Source organism: Populus nigra, chromosome 1 (genome assembly GCF_951802175.1).
Source record: "Populus nigra chromosome 1, ddPopNigr1.1, whole genome shotgun sequence".
Classification (NCBI taxonomy): Eukaryota; Viridiplantae; Streptophyta; class Magnoliopsida; order Malpighiales; family Salicaceae; genus Populus; species Populus nigra.
In genome coordinates, this window is record NC_084852.1 from 5,618,039 (window position 1) to 5,635,587 (window position 17,549).

Consider the following 17,549-nt stretch of genomic DNA (forward strand, 5'->3'; position numbering starts at 1 on the left):
AAGATAGGTGACCGATCAAGAACATTAATATCATTTAATGATCCAGGGCATTCCTAACAAGGCATGCCATATCCAAAGATCTTGTGAAGCCACCGCCTCTAGAATTATAGTTGGATCACGACAATGACTAGTATTCATCCCATGCCATGTAATTGGGCATTTCTTTCATTTTCAATGCATACAGTCAATGCTCCCTAACATCCCTGGAAATTCACGTTGTTCTCTAATTGATAATAATCGACAAATATCTCGATGTATTTGATAATAATTGATGATTTCATCGGAGAATCCATCGGCGATACACGATCAATTGCTAAAGGTTAGTCCATCGTTGAGCTGTAAGTAAAATTTACCGATGTATATTTCCAATAGAAATAATGGTCAACAAATATATTTATTTAGTGTGAGTATTTTGTCAATATTTTTGTCGGTAAGTCTTTTTATTGATTGAATTACTAATGGACCTGAAATCCTTAACAATAACTTTGCTGACGATAAATTTCAATCAGGAAATTCGTTGGTAATTTATATATTGATTGAATATAACTTAAATATTGACAAAATATTCCACCCGTGATAATCAAAAGCAACATGTCCTCTTTCTTTCTTTTTTCTTTTGATGATTTACATATCCCAAATAAAAAAGATTTACATCCACTTATGCTTCTAATAATTGAGGAGAAAAAAGTAAATACCTTTGTGATAGTAAAAAAAGCAATACTATTTTCAATAAAAAATAACAAGTCCATTTATGATGAAAATGTGTACTTTTTAGTCAATTTGCACTCCCTCGGATTAGATTAAATAAAACTTGGCACTCTAATTATGCTGTCTGTTGTTTGAGTCAACACAAATCCTTGAGAACCATACATTTGGCAGATTTGCTACTTTAAGGCCGGAGGGGGACGGCACTCCCATAGTTGAAAAATGCTTGCCAGTTTGCTCCTCCTTTTCTCTTGAGAAGTTGTGCTACACACCATCGTCATTGGAGCAACAAGATGAGGATGGCCTGCAACAACCAAAAAAAAAAAGAAAAAAAAAGAAGGAAATAATAATTGTGAGATTTAGTGCTGTGCTTGCTATTGATCTTGTGTTTGACTAATTTCATTGACTTTATGTTGATAAAATCATGATGCTCTGCACTGCACCATTTCCTTGACATTTGGCACTGTTGACTGTTTGCCTTGTTGCCTTTTTCTTTTCCAAGGGTGGTTCTTTTTCGAACATGACACCGAGTTCTTTTCCTTTTCTTTTTCTCTTTTTTAAAAAGCAAGAAACCGCGTCTATCCATTTAGTTAATTAATCCAGAGAAAGATTTCTTAATTGTTAGTTAATTAATGACAAGCCAGTTTTATGCATTATAAAGGGTCAAATTAATAGTCTTAAATATTTCTAGGAATAGAAAAAAAAAACACAATATTTTGAACATTATTCAGGATAATTATAGTGCAAAGTAAAAAATCATCAGGAGATTTACATGTAAGACTTCATGGGCCTTCTCATTTCCTTATTATGGACCAAGATGTGTTGTTAATGGGCCTAAAGAAAAAACATTTGCAAATTGCTTTGACTGAATATCCACAGTCATATTAAGAGCCCAATCAGGATCCATAATAAGGAAGAAATCAAATAAAAACAGGAAAAAGAAAACGTGGAGATGCGGGGTATCGATCCCCGTACCTCTCGCATGCTAAGCGAGCGCTCTACCATCTGAGCTACATCCCCTTCTTGCTCCTCTATCATTTTACTACTATATAACAGTTAGCATGAGAAAATGCTGCAGTTTCTAACCCTTTTCTTTTTCCTTTGGTGAGATGCGACTTGCATGCCAAATGCTGAGAACGGGATATGGTTTTATACTTCTTGTAGTGAATATTGTAGTAAATCACATGATTATGACATGTTAAAGACTAATCATTGGATATGGTTTTCCCTCTGCATATGTTTGTTTGCTTTATACTTATGGCAATTATCAGTTTGCATGAGATGAAGCTTTGTAAAGTCCAGCTTTGAGTCTGTGCTTTCTTTGTCTATGATGTTAATTTGAAACAGTAATTGCGTCATGTAAGAAGTATCTCCTCCTTCATCAGCATTCTTGATGACAATTTTCCCTTTCAAGAATTACTCAAACCAATGGTGTTTGGTGGAGCAAAGTACTTTTTCTTTGCCTGATTGACCATTTTCTACTTACACGCCATGCTGTTTGCTGATAAGAAGATGTACTTTTGAATTTCCAGTTTAGAGATCGACGAGGTGTGGTAGCCTTAGTCTTGTCACTTTCAGGTGAACAGTTCGTAACGTTCTAGGCTAAGATCCTTCAATCAACCTCTCCCTCTCTCTTGATATTAAGCCCTTTCATCTTCTCTTTGTATGTTACTGAACCTGTCTTGAAATAAGGCGAAGTCTTGTTCGAATTACCTACTTCAAGTCACTATGAATGGGCATGGGAATTATAGCTATAGCCGATTTATCATCCATCTGAGTTTTAATAGGAAATGTTTCGCCTTCTTCTCGTTGTGATTTTCTAGTTGATCTCATGCCTGGAATTAGTCTTGGTTTTCATCAGAAAAGAGCGGTCTCTTAATCCATTGCTTGTTAGAAAACATGTTTGTTCCAGTGAAAGTTCTCCGAATTCGCCATCTGCAAAGCATCCTTGCTGTGTTAGCAAGGATTGCTTGATAGCGATTGTCTCGTGCATGATCATTTCTTGGACCTGTCTCTTCTCTCTTACAGCAAAAGATTTGACATAAACTATATTCTAAAGGGGTATGTCATGCACACAAAACGATGTAAGAGAACTCATTATATTTGTTAGGAATTAGGAGAAACATGTCCTCGAGAGCAGTTTAATTTTTACACATCAAAAACTAACAGTTAATCAGAATTTTTGGTCATGGTGCCATTTCCTGGAGTACCAGAATCCGAAGTGCTCTTGGGAATTCTTACTTCCAGAAACATGTCATTGCTCACATATGCCTCAGTTTCCCTCCAATCGACATCTTCTGGTAGCTCAAGCCTTCTAACAAAACCAGGTTCCCACCAGTGGCCACTTCTCCAGTCTTTTGCTTTCGACTGATCTCTTTGCGGCTTCCATTGCCCACTAATTTCCATAATCTTCCCATTTTCGACATAAACTTGTACGGTATTATTCCCAACTCCTGATTTAACAAATCATAAGTTGAGAAAATTCAAAAACATTCCATAAAGGGAAAATTTGCTTCAGTTTAACCAATGGAGTATCGCCCTTATCTTTCAAGTCTTCCGATTTTTCCATTTCTAAGAGTTTATTGTTTTGAATACATCATTAGTAAATCATTTTCTAATTCGTTTCGAACATGGCAATGACAATTATATGACAGGTTTTCTTGTTCAGAAAGATAAGCCTGTGACTCCTGAGGTTTTATAGTTTCCTTGGTTCATGATCATCATCTCAAGCAAGGTTCTGGAATTTTAAAGATGTTTGAGAATTGCTAAGAACACTTACCTGGTAAATCTGCTTTTAGTACATAAGCATCATCTGTCTGGAACCAATCAATACTAGTCTTGCCAGAGCTCCGAAGATTAGATAACAAGACATCTGATTCAAAATCCCAGAGTGGAAATGCATCCGAAGGATCGAAAAATTTCCCAAACAACAATGGACTGAAAAGTGATCCATCACCAAATATCTTATGCACTGTGGGACTTCCATGGGCAAAAAATCTTTTGAACGTTTCTTCACTTAATGAAACACTCCATTTGTGTGGAGTTTGATCTTCTGTATGAACTTCAAGCTGTTTCCAACTTGCCATTACCAACTAGAGCTGAAAATCTTCAGAATCCTTTTTTTTTTCTTTTCCTGGAGACAGTTTTTAGGCTTTGGACTTCTTATAGTGAGAGAGGAGCCTTTTGATAAAGCATAGAACAAATTCCTTGAGAATATTTGAATGGCTGTAAAGCAAGTAGGAATATTTTCCTTCTAGGCCTTGTTCAACAGTAACAACTAACAAGGAATGGAAGAGCCATGCTTTGATGCCATGTGGCTACCTACTGAAATTAGTCTACCTACAGATGACTTTTGCAGGAATGGAAGAGCTCCCTTAGCCTTTAGGAGAGAATCTTCAGTAGTTTTCCAGGAACACCATATGCCTTACTGTCAACACAACTTACACGGCAGGACACTTCATCAGATTTTTGTCTCTAACTTGTCATAATCGTGATGTGTTTAAGCGAATGAAAACAACTGGATGAAAAACTATATATATATATATATATATATATAGCAATTAATTATACCAATTATTTAAGCTTGATAATGTTAATTACCACATGATCTATATGCAAAATACTGCTTTAGTAACTTAAACATAGAATCTATATGGAAATCCTGCGATGATCATTTGCAAAGTTTGCATGACCCACCAACTTAAAGCTTGCTTTTTGATGTAATTGCTAACCTGTGAATGGAAAATGCTGAGGACACTTCATATCTAAAGTTGTGTGAAAGGAATAATTTCTATGTAATGTCATGCTGCACATTCTTCCTCTTTATACATATACATATCATATCTTTAATCTCTCCTTTTTGTAGTGCCAATAATTTTATTGACTACTGGTTTTGAGGCTTTATGCATTACAATGCATCTGCGATAGCATCTATGGAGCTTACTTTTCCAAAAAGCAGCATTAGTATCTGCCTGATGGATGCTTGAATTTCTACTCACGGCAAGCGCAGAGCCACTTGAAATAATGGGGCACAGACAAGAAAGTCTTAACACAAAATACAAATGAAGTTTTCTCAAAAGGAAAGGGCTAATCCTGTATTGCCATTCTTAGACAAACCGAGATGACAGGCTTGGAGGCATCTGCTAATGGATAGGATAAGATGATAATACCATGATCAGTCGATCACCCACAGGAGAAATTGCAGCTATTTGACACATTCATTAATCAGGAATCAAGTTACTGTCACTGAAGTTGAAGACCGATTAAGGAAAAGATCATGTTCACTGTCAGGGGAGGGTGTATCATCCTTGGCCTCATGGTGTTTTTTTTTTTTTTCCTGCAAATTTCTTACAGAACTGACAGGAAAGTCATCAAAGTATAGCTCAAATCACATAAATGGTTACCCCCAAAGTTCAATTACTTTATCTCATTTTAGTTCATCACAGTCCAAGGCTCTCCTAATTTTACCAAATCCTAATAGCACACACTACTAAACACAATTACGAAGATCATTTACACAAAAAAAAAAAAAAAGAGCAGCAGACTAAAAAAAAAAAGCAGCAGACTGCACAAAAAAAAAGGTTTAAAAAAAGCATGCCAAAAAAGTTTAAATTTCAATTTTTATATCCATTGAAACATCCTTTTCGTCTCTATTAAACCTTTGAAAAACTCTAAAAATTCATAAAAATTGTAAACCCTCGAATCTAAAAAAGGCTCTCAATGAAATTTACCTAAGCTAAATTGATGGATGAAACTCCTCTTTCATATTATAATTTATAAGCATGTCAGAGTTTTTTACAATGCACAAATCTGCAACCCAAGACAGCTCATGGCTGAACTTGGAAGCCCATTGGGCTGGTTGTCATGGGTAAGGAGATGAGTTATTGGGCACTAGGGCCCGATTATGCAAGCTAACAAGGCCTATCCTGCAAAATCAAAACATGAAGTACTTCCCTGCAATTACTTCAATAATTTCTATAAGATATATCTATTGGAGGCTTAAATTGACAAGTGAATTGTTCCTGTTATCATTCAGAATTGAAAGTTAGTGGGAATTGCAATAAAATATTTTTTTTATAAATATATCATTTCATGTGTGGACATTTAGCTTAAAACTAGATTGGTGAATTGTTTCACGGGTCGACCAAATTTTTTCTATGTAAAAAGAATTATTCAAATGTTAGAAAACATGTTTTAAAGAAGTAAAAGAAATTCATGAGTAGGATTATAGACCAAACCAATTAATAAATTAGTTTTATTTAATTATATGATAAAAAAATAAATTAATCAAATTAAAAAAAATGATCATGATGACTTGCTAAAAAAAAGCTTGGAAAAAACAAACTATAAAGCAAGCTCAATTATTAGCTAATACAATAATAAAAGATGAAACTAAAAAATAAATGAAAAAAAACTGAAAAAAATTATTTGAGTCAACTTAAATTAACATGTTGAACTCGCATATTGGGTTGGAAGGTCAGGGTAACCCTATAGAAATCAAATTAATAAAAAAAATTATGATATTCAATTTCCAACAAACCTGATGTGAAATACTGAAATTAAAAAAAATAAATTTAAAACAATGACATATAAAAACACCAACAAAGTTGGGTAAGTCCACCGAAACCCGCGACCCCGAATTATGCAAACAGGGCAACCTAATAGAAGAAAAAACAGGAAAAATCACGAAGCTTGATTCATGAATCAACCTAATATTAAAGGACAAAACAAAAAAAATATTAATTTTAAAAAATGACTTTAAACAAACTCGAGTTAACCTTAGCTAACTTACCAAGCTCGCTAGCTAAGTCATAAAACTAAAGTAACCTCATAGAAAGATGAGATTGAAAAAGGAAATCAGTGTAAAAAAAACTGATGTTAACCCAAATTAATCTTTCAAACTCATGACTCAGGTCATGAGAAAATGATCACCCAACTGAAAAAATAAACGAAGACCAATTCCTAACAAGTTCAATATTAAATGATGAAATTGAAAAAAATATATATCAAAGAATGATCCAAAACAAAAAATAACACTCAAGAGAAATGAGGACCAAAATTGACACAAAACAAAATATATGACACCTTTCAATTTTGTTAGGCTACACGAATCTCAAGGAGATAAGAGAAAAAAAAAGGTGGAGAAGAAAAAATCATCAAAGACTCGCCATCGACTCAGGCCACACCATAAAAAAAAGCACCTCATCACTTTCAACTCAACCGTGGACAACAGTGTTACACCATCAGATGAAGCCTCATATGCTACTATGTTGCAACAGCTTCACCATACACTCTGGCATGTGTGTTGTATGCACTAACAAAATTGACATGTTTGTCCTTTTCAGTTCGAATTGGTATCAAATTGGATTTCTCAAGCTTTAATTATTTTAAATCTATAAAATAAAATTTTATTTTGCAAAACCAAGCATCAAATGCGTGTTGAAATTTCTCTCACCTCATGGCACCCATGTATAAGCAACCAAAAAAAATACCATCAAGTATTGAAAAAAACAAAAAATCAAGGGACCAAGAAAAAAAGGTTGAATCTTTCTCTTGGTCTTGTAATTCAGTCACTAATGTTTGCGAGAAAAAATGGTTCAATGCTAGTTTAGTGTTCAAATTCAATTCTTATTGTTTTAATTTTATTTAATTTTTTCAAATTGAGCATCAACTGAGAGTAAGTTTTTTTTTTAACACCATGAGTAGCCAATACCAAGCCAAACAAAATAAATAGTTAAACTTAATTCTAAATTAATCGAATGTAAAAAAATCAAATCGGAAAACAAAAAGTTAGTATAATAAAATTTATCATGATTAAAGAAAATAGTTATAAGATAAATAGAAAATGAGTTTTTTTCTTTCAACTTTTGAGGATATTTGAAAGTGTGAAAGTGATTATTTTTTAAAATATTTTTCGCATGAAAATATATTAAAATAATATATTTTTATGTTTTAAAAATTATTTTTGATATTAGCATATTAAAACAATAAAAAAAACAATCAGGCTTAATCCTAAATTAATCTAATGTAAAAAAATCAAACCGGAAAACAGAAAGTTGGTATAATAAAATGTAAAAAAAACTTCATGATTTCTTTCTCGCTAAGAAAAGAAAAAAATAAAAAAACATTAATTTAAAAATTATTTATTTTTGAAAATAAAAAACAAATAAATATATTTTTTATTTTTTTAAAATTATTTTTACTATTAATATATTAAAACAACTTGAAAATATTAAAAAAATCAAACGGAATCTTTATTATTTCTTTCTCGCTAAGAAAAGGAAAAAAAACAAAAAAACAATTGCTTGATTTGACTAGAGAGGAGAGCCCTTTTGTAAATGGCACTTCACTAGAGACTTTCGAAAGGGGTAGATAGCGAGGTGTTGAAGCTACCTGCCACGTCATCGTTCATATGGGATTCCCATTTGTCTAAAGAATAGTCAACATTTTGTTTGGCCCCCTTCCATAGTTAAATGTTCAGGAGCACTGTCCCCACAAGTCTAAAAAATTTAGTTTATTTTTATATTTTTAAAATATTTTAATTTATTTTAATTTAATATTTTTTTAATATTTTTAAATCATTTTAATGCGTTGATATAAAAAATTATTTTAAAAAAATAAAAAATATTATTTTAATATATTTTTAAATAAAAAATATTTTATAAAATAATCACAATTATATTTTCAAGTAAACATTCAGTAAGCAATACTTTATTTTTCTTATGAATATTATTATTCTACTTGCTTCACTTTTGTTTTTATGCACCTGTATTTTTTCTTTTTTATATATAAAAAATTCTGCTTCTTCGTTGCAATTCAGAGTCTTGAGAATTCTATTCTCCCATGAAAATATAGGCCCATCCTTGAACTATTTTTTATATTATCATCTTAAGATAAAATTAAACAATAATTTACAAAAGAATTTCTCGTAAACCTTTTAATTTGAATATAAATAGTATGTCTAATATCTCACCTAAAATTAGAATGGAGGGAATATCCTAACTACTGAGAAAAAAAAAATCTTAAAAACCTTTTCATGAACAATAAAGAAAAAAACATCAGCTTCACCATGCATCAATATCGCGTAAGATTTGTTCTTAAATTGTGATTTATAAATGTAATCACTTTTGAAAATGTACAAGTATGTAAACCTAATTTTAAACTTTATTTTTTCTTTCAAAGGTTATTAAAAATATATTTGGAAATATGATAAAAATTATTTTTAGTTTAAAAGTATATTAAAATAATATATTTTTTTAATTTTTTAAAATTAACACATTAAACTCATTCCGGTTAGCTCTAATAATTATTATTTAAATAAAATAATATTATTTTAATAAAAATTATTAATTAATAAGTTACAAGCTAAATTTGTTTTAGTCACTATCTAGTTCTTATTTTGAATATAAGTAATTTTTAAGATTAATGATCGCTTGAAAGTGTGGTTGCGGTTGTTTTTCAAAGTGTTTTTCGTGCCGAAATACATCAAAATGATATATATTTTTTATTTTTTTAAAATTATTTTTGAGATCAGCACAACATATCAAAATAATTTAAAACATAAAAAAATAATTTTTAATAAAAAAATTAAATTTTTATAGAATATAATTTACATCACCTCCCCAAAACAGTGCAAACAAACCTTCAGCTAAATCTTAATGGGGGAGAAAGTGGGACCACACTAAATTGGTAAATGCTCATTTGTATCTATCTTCACTTAAAACCAATAGTTGTATTTAATGCATAAAGATAATTTTTCTTACAACTAAATTAATTAAGACTGTTTGTTGTGAATTAATGAATCACCACTTGTCAATATTTAATAGGTCAATAAAAAAACCACAATTTCTTTTTCTAAAAAATAAAAAACAAAATTTATATATATAAAAAAAGAAAAAATAATAGTATTTGGGTTTTCCTTGTCGATTTCTCTCTTTCTATATCAAGAAGTCTAACAATGTCAACAAGTTTTTTTTTAAAAAATAAGGTTTTCATTGGTAATAATCATAAAAACCTTGAAAAGTTACTATTTTTCTCAAATTCTTTGTCAGCTCTAACTTTTCAATGAAACCTTGTTGAAGAAATTGAAAAAGAAAAATCCACCGTTTTCCAGGCCAACAGCATTGTCACGGCCAACGTCCTTTTTGCGCTTCTTTTGATTGGATCATGTCATTGATTTAACACCCTTTTGTTTTTCACACAGAATTTCCTGTTCTCATTTTGGATTTTCTAGGTCTATTACAGGTCCTAAATAAGCCTCATTTGTGCAAAACTTTGCATATTTATGTTATTTGATTCTATATTTTGGGCTGTTTAAGGAAGATAAATTCTGGGTTTTGTTTGGTGAATTGAGTTTTGATTCCAAGTTTGAATTTTTAGGCAAAAATTTTATCTGGGATTTTGAGAATTTGTATCTAGATTTTGGTGATCGGGTTGTTTTAGAGGCATAAAATCTGAATTGGGAATGAGTCCAATGGTAAAAGCTGGAAGCTTTTTGGATTGGTTTTGTACTATGAGGGTACTATAAGGGTTTTGATTCTTCTACAGGGGGTTTAGCTATTGATGAAATGAGAAGGATAGTTTATGCTTGTAAGGATGAATCATCAACCAATGGTTCATATGAAGTCAAGCTGTTCCAGTTTTTTGGTGACTCTGCTATGTGCATCTGTGGTGGTGAGCTTGGAATACAGGGGAAGGACAGAGGAAGTGTTTCTGAGGCAATTAGTTGACCCAGCAACTGGGTATGTTGATAAGGACGCGGTAGGACTTTGTACCACACTCTTCTATAATTCCATTGCTTGCAGTTTAATAAATTTGTGATCACAATTGAGGTTATTTAATTTCCAGTGCTTGAAATGCCCTTTTTCATGATGATAGATTGTGAGTTGGGAAACGGATATATTAACCTGCTGTCTATGTTTCTTAACTTCTAGAAATGAGAGATATGGCTTGTATGGGTCCAGATTCATCAAAACGTATGCAAATTGGTGCTAATTTGTTTCAATAATATTGACTATTGGCTGATAAAATTATTTGGCTCTGAGTTATGCTTAGTAATTTATGATTTAACCTTGTCGCGCCACCCAGGAATCACTACTGCAATACCATTTACTCTCAGTTCTGGATTAATTCTACTGTCTCACCCCCATGAGTTATGACAACAATATTATTTGCTCTCTCAGTTCTTGATCATTGATAAGGATCAGAATACCACAATAGAACTTGATAATTTTTATAATATACACTCTTAGGTCTGCTAAAATGTGACACGCATCACTACCTGGATTAAATTTTAGTAGGATATTTCTAAGAAGTATCAACACTACACTTTTCTTGAGAGAGTTGATTTGATGGTTAAGAGAGTGTACACTGTAATTAGCCACAAATTTTATATCAGGATGTGAGAAGTAAAATTCTCATAAACTTCATGGTTTTGTTATAAATAATCTGCTCTTAATGAGATTAAAGAGATGAATTAGTCTCCAAGTGTGAAAACTTACTCAAGAATATCCTTGGCCTTAAATCCAAAAAGGGAAAATTATAGCTATATCTTTCATGATTTGAACTTCTTATTTTATAGGTCTAAACTTAAATTACTAAAATTAGGGATCTGATAGTACTTACCACACGTGTATGACAATTTTGTGTTCCCTAACACTTGAGATGGCACACATTTATCATAATTTCTTCTTCTCGTCTCTGTTTAGGGTCTTGGATTTTTCTTTCCTTTTTTTTGGTTTCTGGGGGGCAGATTCAGAGTGGAAGAGTTGTAATTATGGAATTCTTTTATCATAATTTCTTTTTTATCCGAAAACTAGTCATTGCTGAAGATGAGCAATGATCATTGATGAGGATTATAATACCACAATAGCCTCTGACCTGAAGTGTTTGTGCACTATTGCATCCATGATCATATCCATGTTGCATATGCTGATGTGTATGTTTAAGTAGGGATATTCGCTTCCAAGCTCTTCCTTTTTACTGATTATTTTATCTTCTCTCTTCCCCCCTGCAAATGTGGCATAGCCTTAATGTGTTTGTGCTTTTTTCGCCTACTTAAACTTCCTTGTTCTTCATGTGTGTGTATGTGTCTACTGCTTGTTCTTAGTTCATATTTATAGATGTCTTCTTATTCCCAGCTGGACAAAAATTTACTGAAATTGTTTTGGATTGCAGGCAGAGCTACTTTGCATCATTTGCAAGGTAGATTTGATTCAACTGAAGGAAGCTGATGAAAATCTTAACTTCTGTTTCCCTGAGGAAACATTTAATGGGGCCAGTGAACTAAGGTCTAAGGGTTGGTCAGTGTCAAAAGAAAACATTCAGAAATTGATTAAAGTCCCGCAGCCCCAGTTAAAGGAAACTCTTTTAGATTGTATAAGAAAGGACAATCATCTGTTCCATGTTTCTGGAGATGAAGGTGGTGCAGATAATTATCACACAAGGCGTGCTGTTGCAAGAAGGAATTTGCTTCAGATCATCTCAGAGCCCCCAGCCCCAGTGCCTGTCGTTGGATCACCATTTCCTAGTCCCTCACCATCCCCAGATCTGGCACCTTCTCCAGCTTCCACTCCGAACTCTGTCCCTTCACCACAAGAACCATTTTTTCCTCACCTAACGCCACCTCCTCCCAGTCCCAGTGAAAACTCTTCTTCTAGTCAAACCTCTGGTCCTATTGAGCCAGATAATGGAAATAACCATAAAACAGTTGTTATTGCAGTAGTTGTGACTGCTGGAGTGACATTTGTTGTTGCGGCATTGTTCTTCTTGTTCTGTACTAAGGTTTGTTGGAGAGGACCTGGAGCTAGACGAAATGATGAAAGGCCCCTTCTTAGCCTAAGCTTAAGTGACTATTCTGTTGGTCAGTAAATAGTCTGTCGGATGTTTTCTTTTAACGTACAATTCTTTTATACAGATCTGATATTTCTTCAAAATCTGATCTTCCAGGTTCTACACATAAAACTTTTGGCTTAGGAAATTCTATTGAACAAGAGAAGCTTGGTCATCATTCTTTTGGTAATATATCAAGCCATGAGAAAATGGGATCATCTTTGGAGAGCCGTTTTAATAAGTCTGATGCTCTTAATGTATCGCTAGATGAAAGTATGTCATTAGGAGCTGTTAGTGCTGCCGCCAAATCCTCTGGTGACAGCAAGATGAACACACCTGTACCACATCCTCCAGGAAGGACAGGCAGCAACCCTTTTTTGAAGCCTCCTCCTGGAAGGGCAGAACCACTTCCTCCTGAACCGCCTGCTAGTCTCAGGCCTCCTCCCAGTAAGGCTGGTCCTACTCCTCCACCTCCCCCGCCTGCACCACCTGCACCTGCAAAATCATCCAGTAGTACGGGCCCTCGCCCCCCTGGTCCACCTCCTCCACCACCTATTGCTCCTAGAGTGAAACCTGGTCCACACACTCTACCACCTCCAATTGGAGGTTCTGCTCCTCGACCACCACCACCAATGCCCTCAGGTCCAAAAGTTCCTCGACCACCTCTTGGATCAAAGCATCCTTCCAATACTGCATCCAGTGAAGGAGCTGGTATGGAGGATGATGCTGATGCTCCTAAAGCCAAGTTAAAGCCATTTTTCTGGGACAAAGTTCTAGCCAACCCTGATCATTCCATGGTTTGGCATCAGATTAAATCGGGATCATTCCAGTAAGTTACACTTTTGAATTTTATTGTTATTTTTCTATTTTTTCATTCATGAATCCCTAATAACCTTTGCTGCTGAATATGCTATTTTACAGGTTCAATGAGGAGATGATAGAAACCCTGTTTGGATATGCACCTGATAAAAACAAAAATGAACGCAAGAAAGAGTCTTCTTCCCAAGATCCAACACCCCATTTTATTCAAATACTTGATCCCAAAAAGGCACAAAATTTATCAATTCTTTTGCGGGCACTGAATGTGACGATAGAAGAAGTCTGTGATGCACTTCGTGAAGGTGATCAACTCTCCTAATTTCTTTCAGTAGAGATGCATGCATGGATAGGTTAAACTGCACCAATTCCAAGAAATTCAATTTTTTTGGTTGAGGGGGGTGGGGATGGATATTTCATTGTATTTTATTTATCCTGTTCCTATTCTGGGAAAATCCTTTCACACACCTTATTTGTCTAGTATGGCTGATTTTCATGATAGTGTGGCTGTGTGGATGGTTGCAATTACCTCATCTCATTGGTTGTGGAACTTGAGTAGCGATAGTGTCTTTCGGTTTTAATGCATCAGCATATTCTAACCTCTGTTAATTAAAAAACCAGGAAATGAGCTTCCTGTAGAGCTCGTTCAAAATTTGTTGAGGATGGCACCCACAGCAGACGAAGAACTGAAGCTTAGGCTCTACAGTGGTGAACTTTCTCAACTTGGGCCTGCTGAGAGGTTCCTAAAAGCATTGGTTGACATCCCATTTGCTTTTAAACGACTGGAAGCACTTCTTTTCATGTGCACTCTACAGGAAGAGATCACCTCCAGTAAAGAGTCTTTTGAAACCTTAGAGGTAGGCAACTGGATATAGTATTTCTTCAACACTTAGTTTAATTCTTGCTTTTAGGAGCTGGTTGTCTCGAACAATATGTTGGAAGTATCCATGCTCATAGTCTAATTATAAACTTGGTAGTTGCACTTTTTCAACATATGGGGAAGTAGACCCTTGCAATGCTTCTTGATTTTGGGAAGGCATACCAAATCATGGAGACATATTTTAAAAAATCATTAAAAATATTATTGGAAGAAAAATAAATTTTTGTGAAGAACCACAACACAACATTATTTGCAAAAAAATTACATACTGATTTCAGTTCAGTGCCTCCTATCATTCTCCTTCCTATGTGTCTTGGAAAGTGCATGCATCCCATCTAGTTTATAGAATGAAAGAGACTAGCCACCTATCATACAAAAGAGTATGGGCAGGATATGGTAGAAAAGGTAGAACTGGTAGAATCCTGTGACTTGATGAATTTCACATTTAGAATGTATGAATGTTCTTGCATATAAGACACATGTTTGCATATAAATACTCACATTTATAAAATTTGAATATATTACTGTGCAAAGTGGTCAGTTTCTCACTGATCCGTCTCTGATTTCTGGCAATTTCTTGAATTTCTGCACTTGCTAACATCTAATGCAAATGCTATCTCCATCTAACATGGCAGGTTGCTTGCAAGGAGCTCAGAAACAGTCGATTGTTCCTCAAGCTTCTAGAAGCTGTTCTCAAAACAGGCAACCGAATGAATGATGGAACATTCCGTGGTGGTGCACAAGCATTCAAGCTTGACACACTTTTGAAATTATCTGATGTAAAAGGAGTAGATGGGAAGACTACTCTCTTGCACTTTGTTGTTCAGGAGATAGTTCGCTCTGAAGGTGTGAGAGCTGCTCGTGCAGGACGAGAGAGCCGGAGCCTTTCCAGTGTCAGTATAAAAACAGATGATCTCCTTGAGGAAATTTCCACCGATACAGAAGAGCACTATTGCAGCCTTGGTCTTCAGGTTGTTTCTCATTTGAGCAGTGAACTAGAAAATGTCAAAAGAGCAGCGGTCGTGGATACTGACAACTTAACAAGATCTGCTGCTAAACTTGGGCAGTCATTGTTAGTAACCCAAAATTTCCTGAATAAAGACATGAAGAATTTAGAGGAAGATAGTGGATTCCATCAAACATTGAAAGGTTTTGTGCAGAATGCTGAGGTTGATGTCATGTCACTTCTGGAAGAAGAAAAGAGAATTATGGCTCTGGTGAAGAGCACTGGTGATTATTTCCATGGGAATGCAGGGAAGGATGAGGGCTTACGATTATTTGTCATTGTACGAGACTTTTTAATAATATTAGATAAGGTATGCAAAGAGGTGAGAGAGGCACAAAAGAGGTTAGCAAAAACACAGAAAAAAGAGGCATCTACTGTATCATCTCCCTCTAATCAGCGCCAACAACCGTTGGCTGATCTTCGCCAGCAGCTATTTCCAGCAATTGCAGAGCGACGTACAGAAGATTCCAGTTCCAGCTCGGATGACGATGGTTAATCTGAAAGAGGTAAGCTATGACCCTATCAACGATTAATTTGTGGTTTCTTTCCATTTAGAATCCATACAATCGAACTTGTATATATTTATATATGGTCGAAGAGAATGTGATTCTGTGAACTTGGGATTGATATTGAAATTAAGAAAGTCCTTCACTCGTGTTATCCAGGTTGCTGCTATTATGGAAGATTTCGGATCTTCGCCAGTGGCTATCATTACCTATTGGCTCTGTTTGTTTGCAGGAAAGTTGTTTTTTTTTTAAAAAGTGAATTCTGGGAAAGTATTTTCTGATATTTGGTAGTGTTATGGAAAATAAACTGGAAAACACTTTTCAGTATTTGGTATAGAAAATGAAATGAAAAATAATTTATTAATGAATTCATTTTCTTTTCAAGTTTATTTAATATATATAAAATATTTAATATAAATATTTAATCACTAACAATAAAGAAATAAATATAAATATCTAACATCAAACAAAGTTATGCATAAATATTAAGTTTCGATGTCATATACATACATATTAGTTCAAATTACAAACATAAACATACTAGACCAAATTAAACAAGTAAACATACTTGTCAAATAACAAACATAGTCTGAACCCAAATTTTAAACATAGTCAAACCATCTTAGCAAGCAGGCCTGTAGTAGTGTTGGTTCATAAAATTCTGAACCTAAATTTTCCTTAAATTAACATTTTTTACCATAAATAGTTTTGCCAACATTTCATTTTGGACCAAATGATCAAATGCCTCCTCAAGAGTGATCTCATCAAAACCTTCAATTTTCATCACTTTCGCATACAACGCATTAACATCAAGTTGATTTTTGCTGAGGCTTTGAATTGCAAGTGCTACATCTCCAATCTGTTTAGACAACTTTTCAACACCATCATCTTCATACATGCGATTTCTCTTTCTATGTTGCCTTTTTTGTGTACTAGAGGAAGATGTCTCTTTTCCCTTAAAAGTTTCTTAATATTCCCTTTCATTTTCAATTGAAATTGATTGCTCTTCAGTGTTCTCTTTCATGTTGACATCAACATATGATTTAGCATAATTTCCGGTTGCCATGTCTTTTCCAACAACAATTGTCATTGCCTCGTACATATCAAGTTTTTTGTTGAGAAACTTGTCATGATTGGGATGTGCCTGTTCATAAAGTTTAGAATATGTAATTTTTTAGTTCATTGTATAACATTTTAGAAACAAAAGTAAATATAAAAATTACAAAGAGTATAATATTTATCATACCTTTACTTCTTCATCATATACATCTTTCGAAATTGTAATCATCTTCAGACAATCATCCCAGCCAAAGCCACTTTTATTTTTAAGTTTGGTTATTATTCCCCATTTTTTTTTCACAGTCTTGAAATGATTGTCTATATGCTTAGGCTCGCATTGCACGTTGAAGTTTTGACTGATTTCTGTTGCCATCTTAACAAAAGATTCTGCTTTAAAAGTGGAAGAAGATTTGCTTTCTTTAAGTGCCTCCTCAGCTAATATCTCAAATAATATGTGAGACATAGGTTTAGACCATATGAAGTGTTTGCCCTTGCATTTTTCATTTTGTGTGGAACTCATTTCTACAAAAAAGAAATTACAAATTTATACAAAATAAAATCATATAATATTTAGATTTAATAAATTTCATATAAAAACTATAATTAATATTTAAAAGAGAATTCATAAAAAAACATAAGAACTTATAATAAAATCAACATCTACTCCAAATACATAACAAAGATAATACAAACTCAAGCAAGACATAATAAAAACAAACATATATAATTAACACTCAATTACTAGTTT

The 17,549-nt window shown here is 33.6% G+C and overlaps 2 protein-coding genes and 1 non-coding gene across 3 annotated transcripts; 1 reads left to right on the forward strand and 2 right to left on the reverse strand.

Annotated features, from left to right (window-relative positions):
- Positions 1-1,652: 1,652 nt before the first annotated feature.
- On the reverse strand, positions 1,653-1,725 carry TRNAA-AGC (transfer RNA alanine (anticodon AGC)). The gene has a single exon. It is a non-coding gene; the product is annotated as a tRNA-Ala (tRNA).
- A 1,065-nt stretch (positions 1,726-2,790) lies between these two features.
- On the reverse strand, positions 2,791-4,099 carry LOC133700142 (21.7 kDa class VI heat shock protein). Its single transcript, XM_062123695.1, has 2 exons — positions 3,485-4,099; positions 2,791-3,158 (listed from the first exon to the last, which is right to left on the reverse strand). Exons 1-2 carry the CDS (start codon positions 3,789-3,791, stop codon positions 2,875-2,877), a joined length of 591 nt encoding a protein of 196 aa, XP_061979679.1. The 5' UTR covers positions 3,792-4,099; the 3' UTR covers positions 2,791-2,874.
- A 5,549-nt stretch (positions 4,100-9,648) lies between these two features.
- LOC133676780 (formin-like protein 5) lies at positions 9,649-16,110 on the forward strand. Its single transcript, XM_062098516.1, has 7 exons — positions 9,649-10,464; positions 11,881-12,565; positions 12,652-13,363; positions 13,456-13,655; positions 13,972-14,207; positions 14,866-15,742; positions 15,902-16,110. The coding sequence occupies exons 1-6, from the start codon at positions 10,288-10,290 to the stop codon at positions 15,730-15,732; spliced, it is 2,877 nt and encodes a 958-aa protein (XP_061954500.1). The 5' UTR covers positions 9,649-10,287; the 3' UTR covers positions 15,733-15,742; positions 15,902-16,110.
- The last annotated feature ends 1,439 nt before the right edge of the window (positions 16,111-17,549 follow it).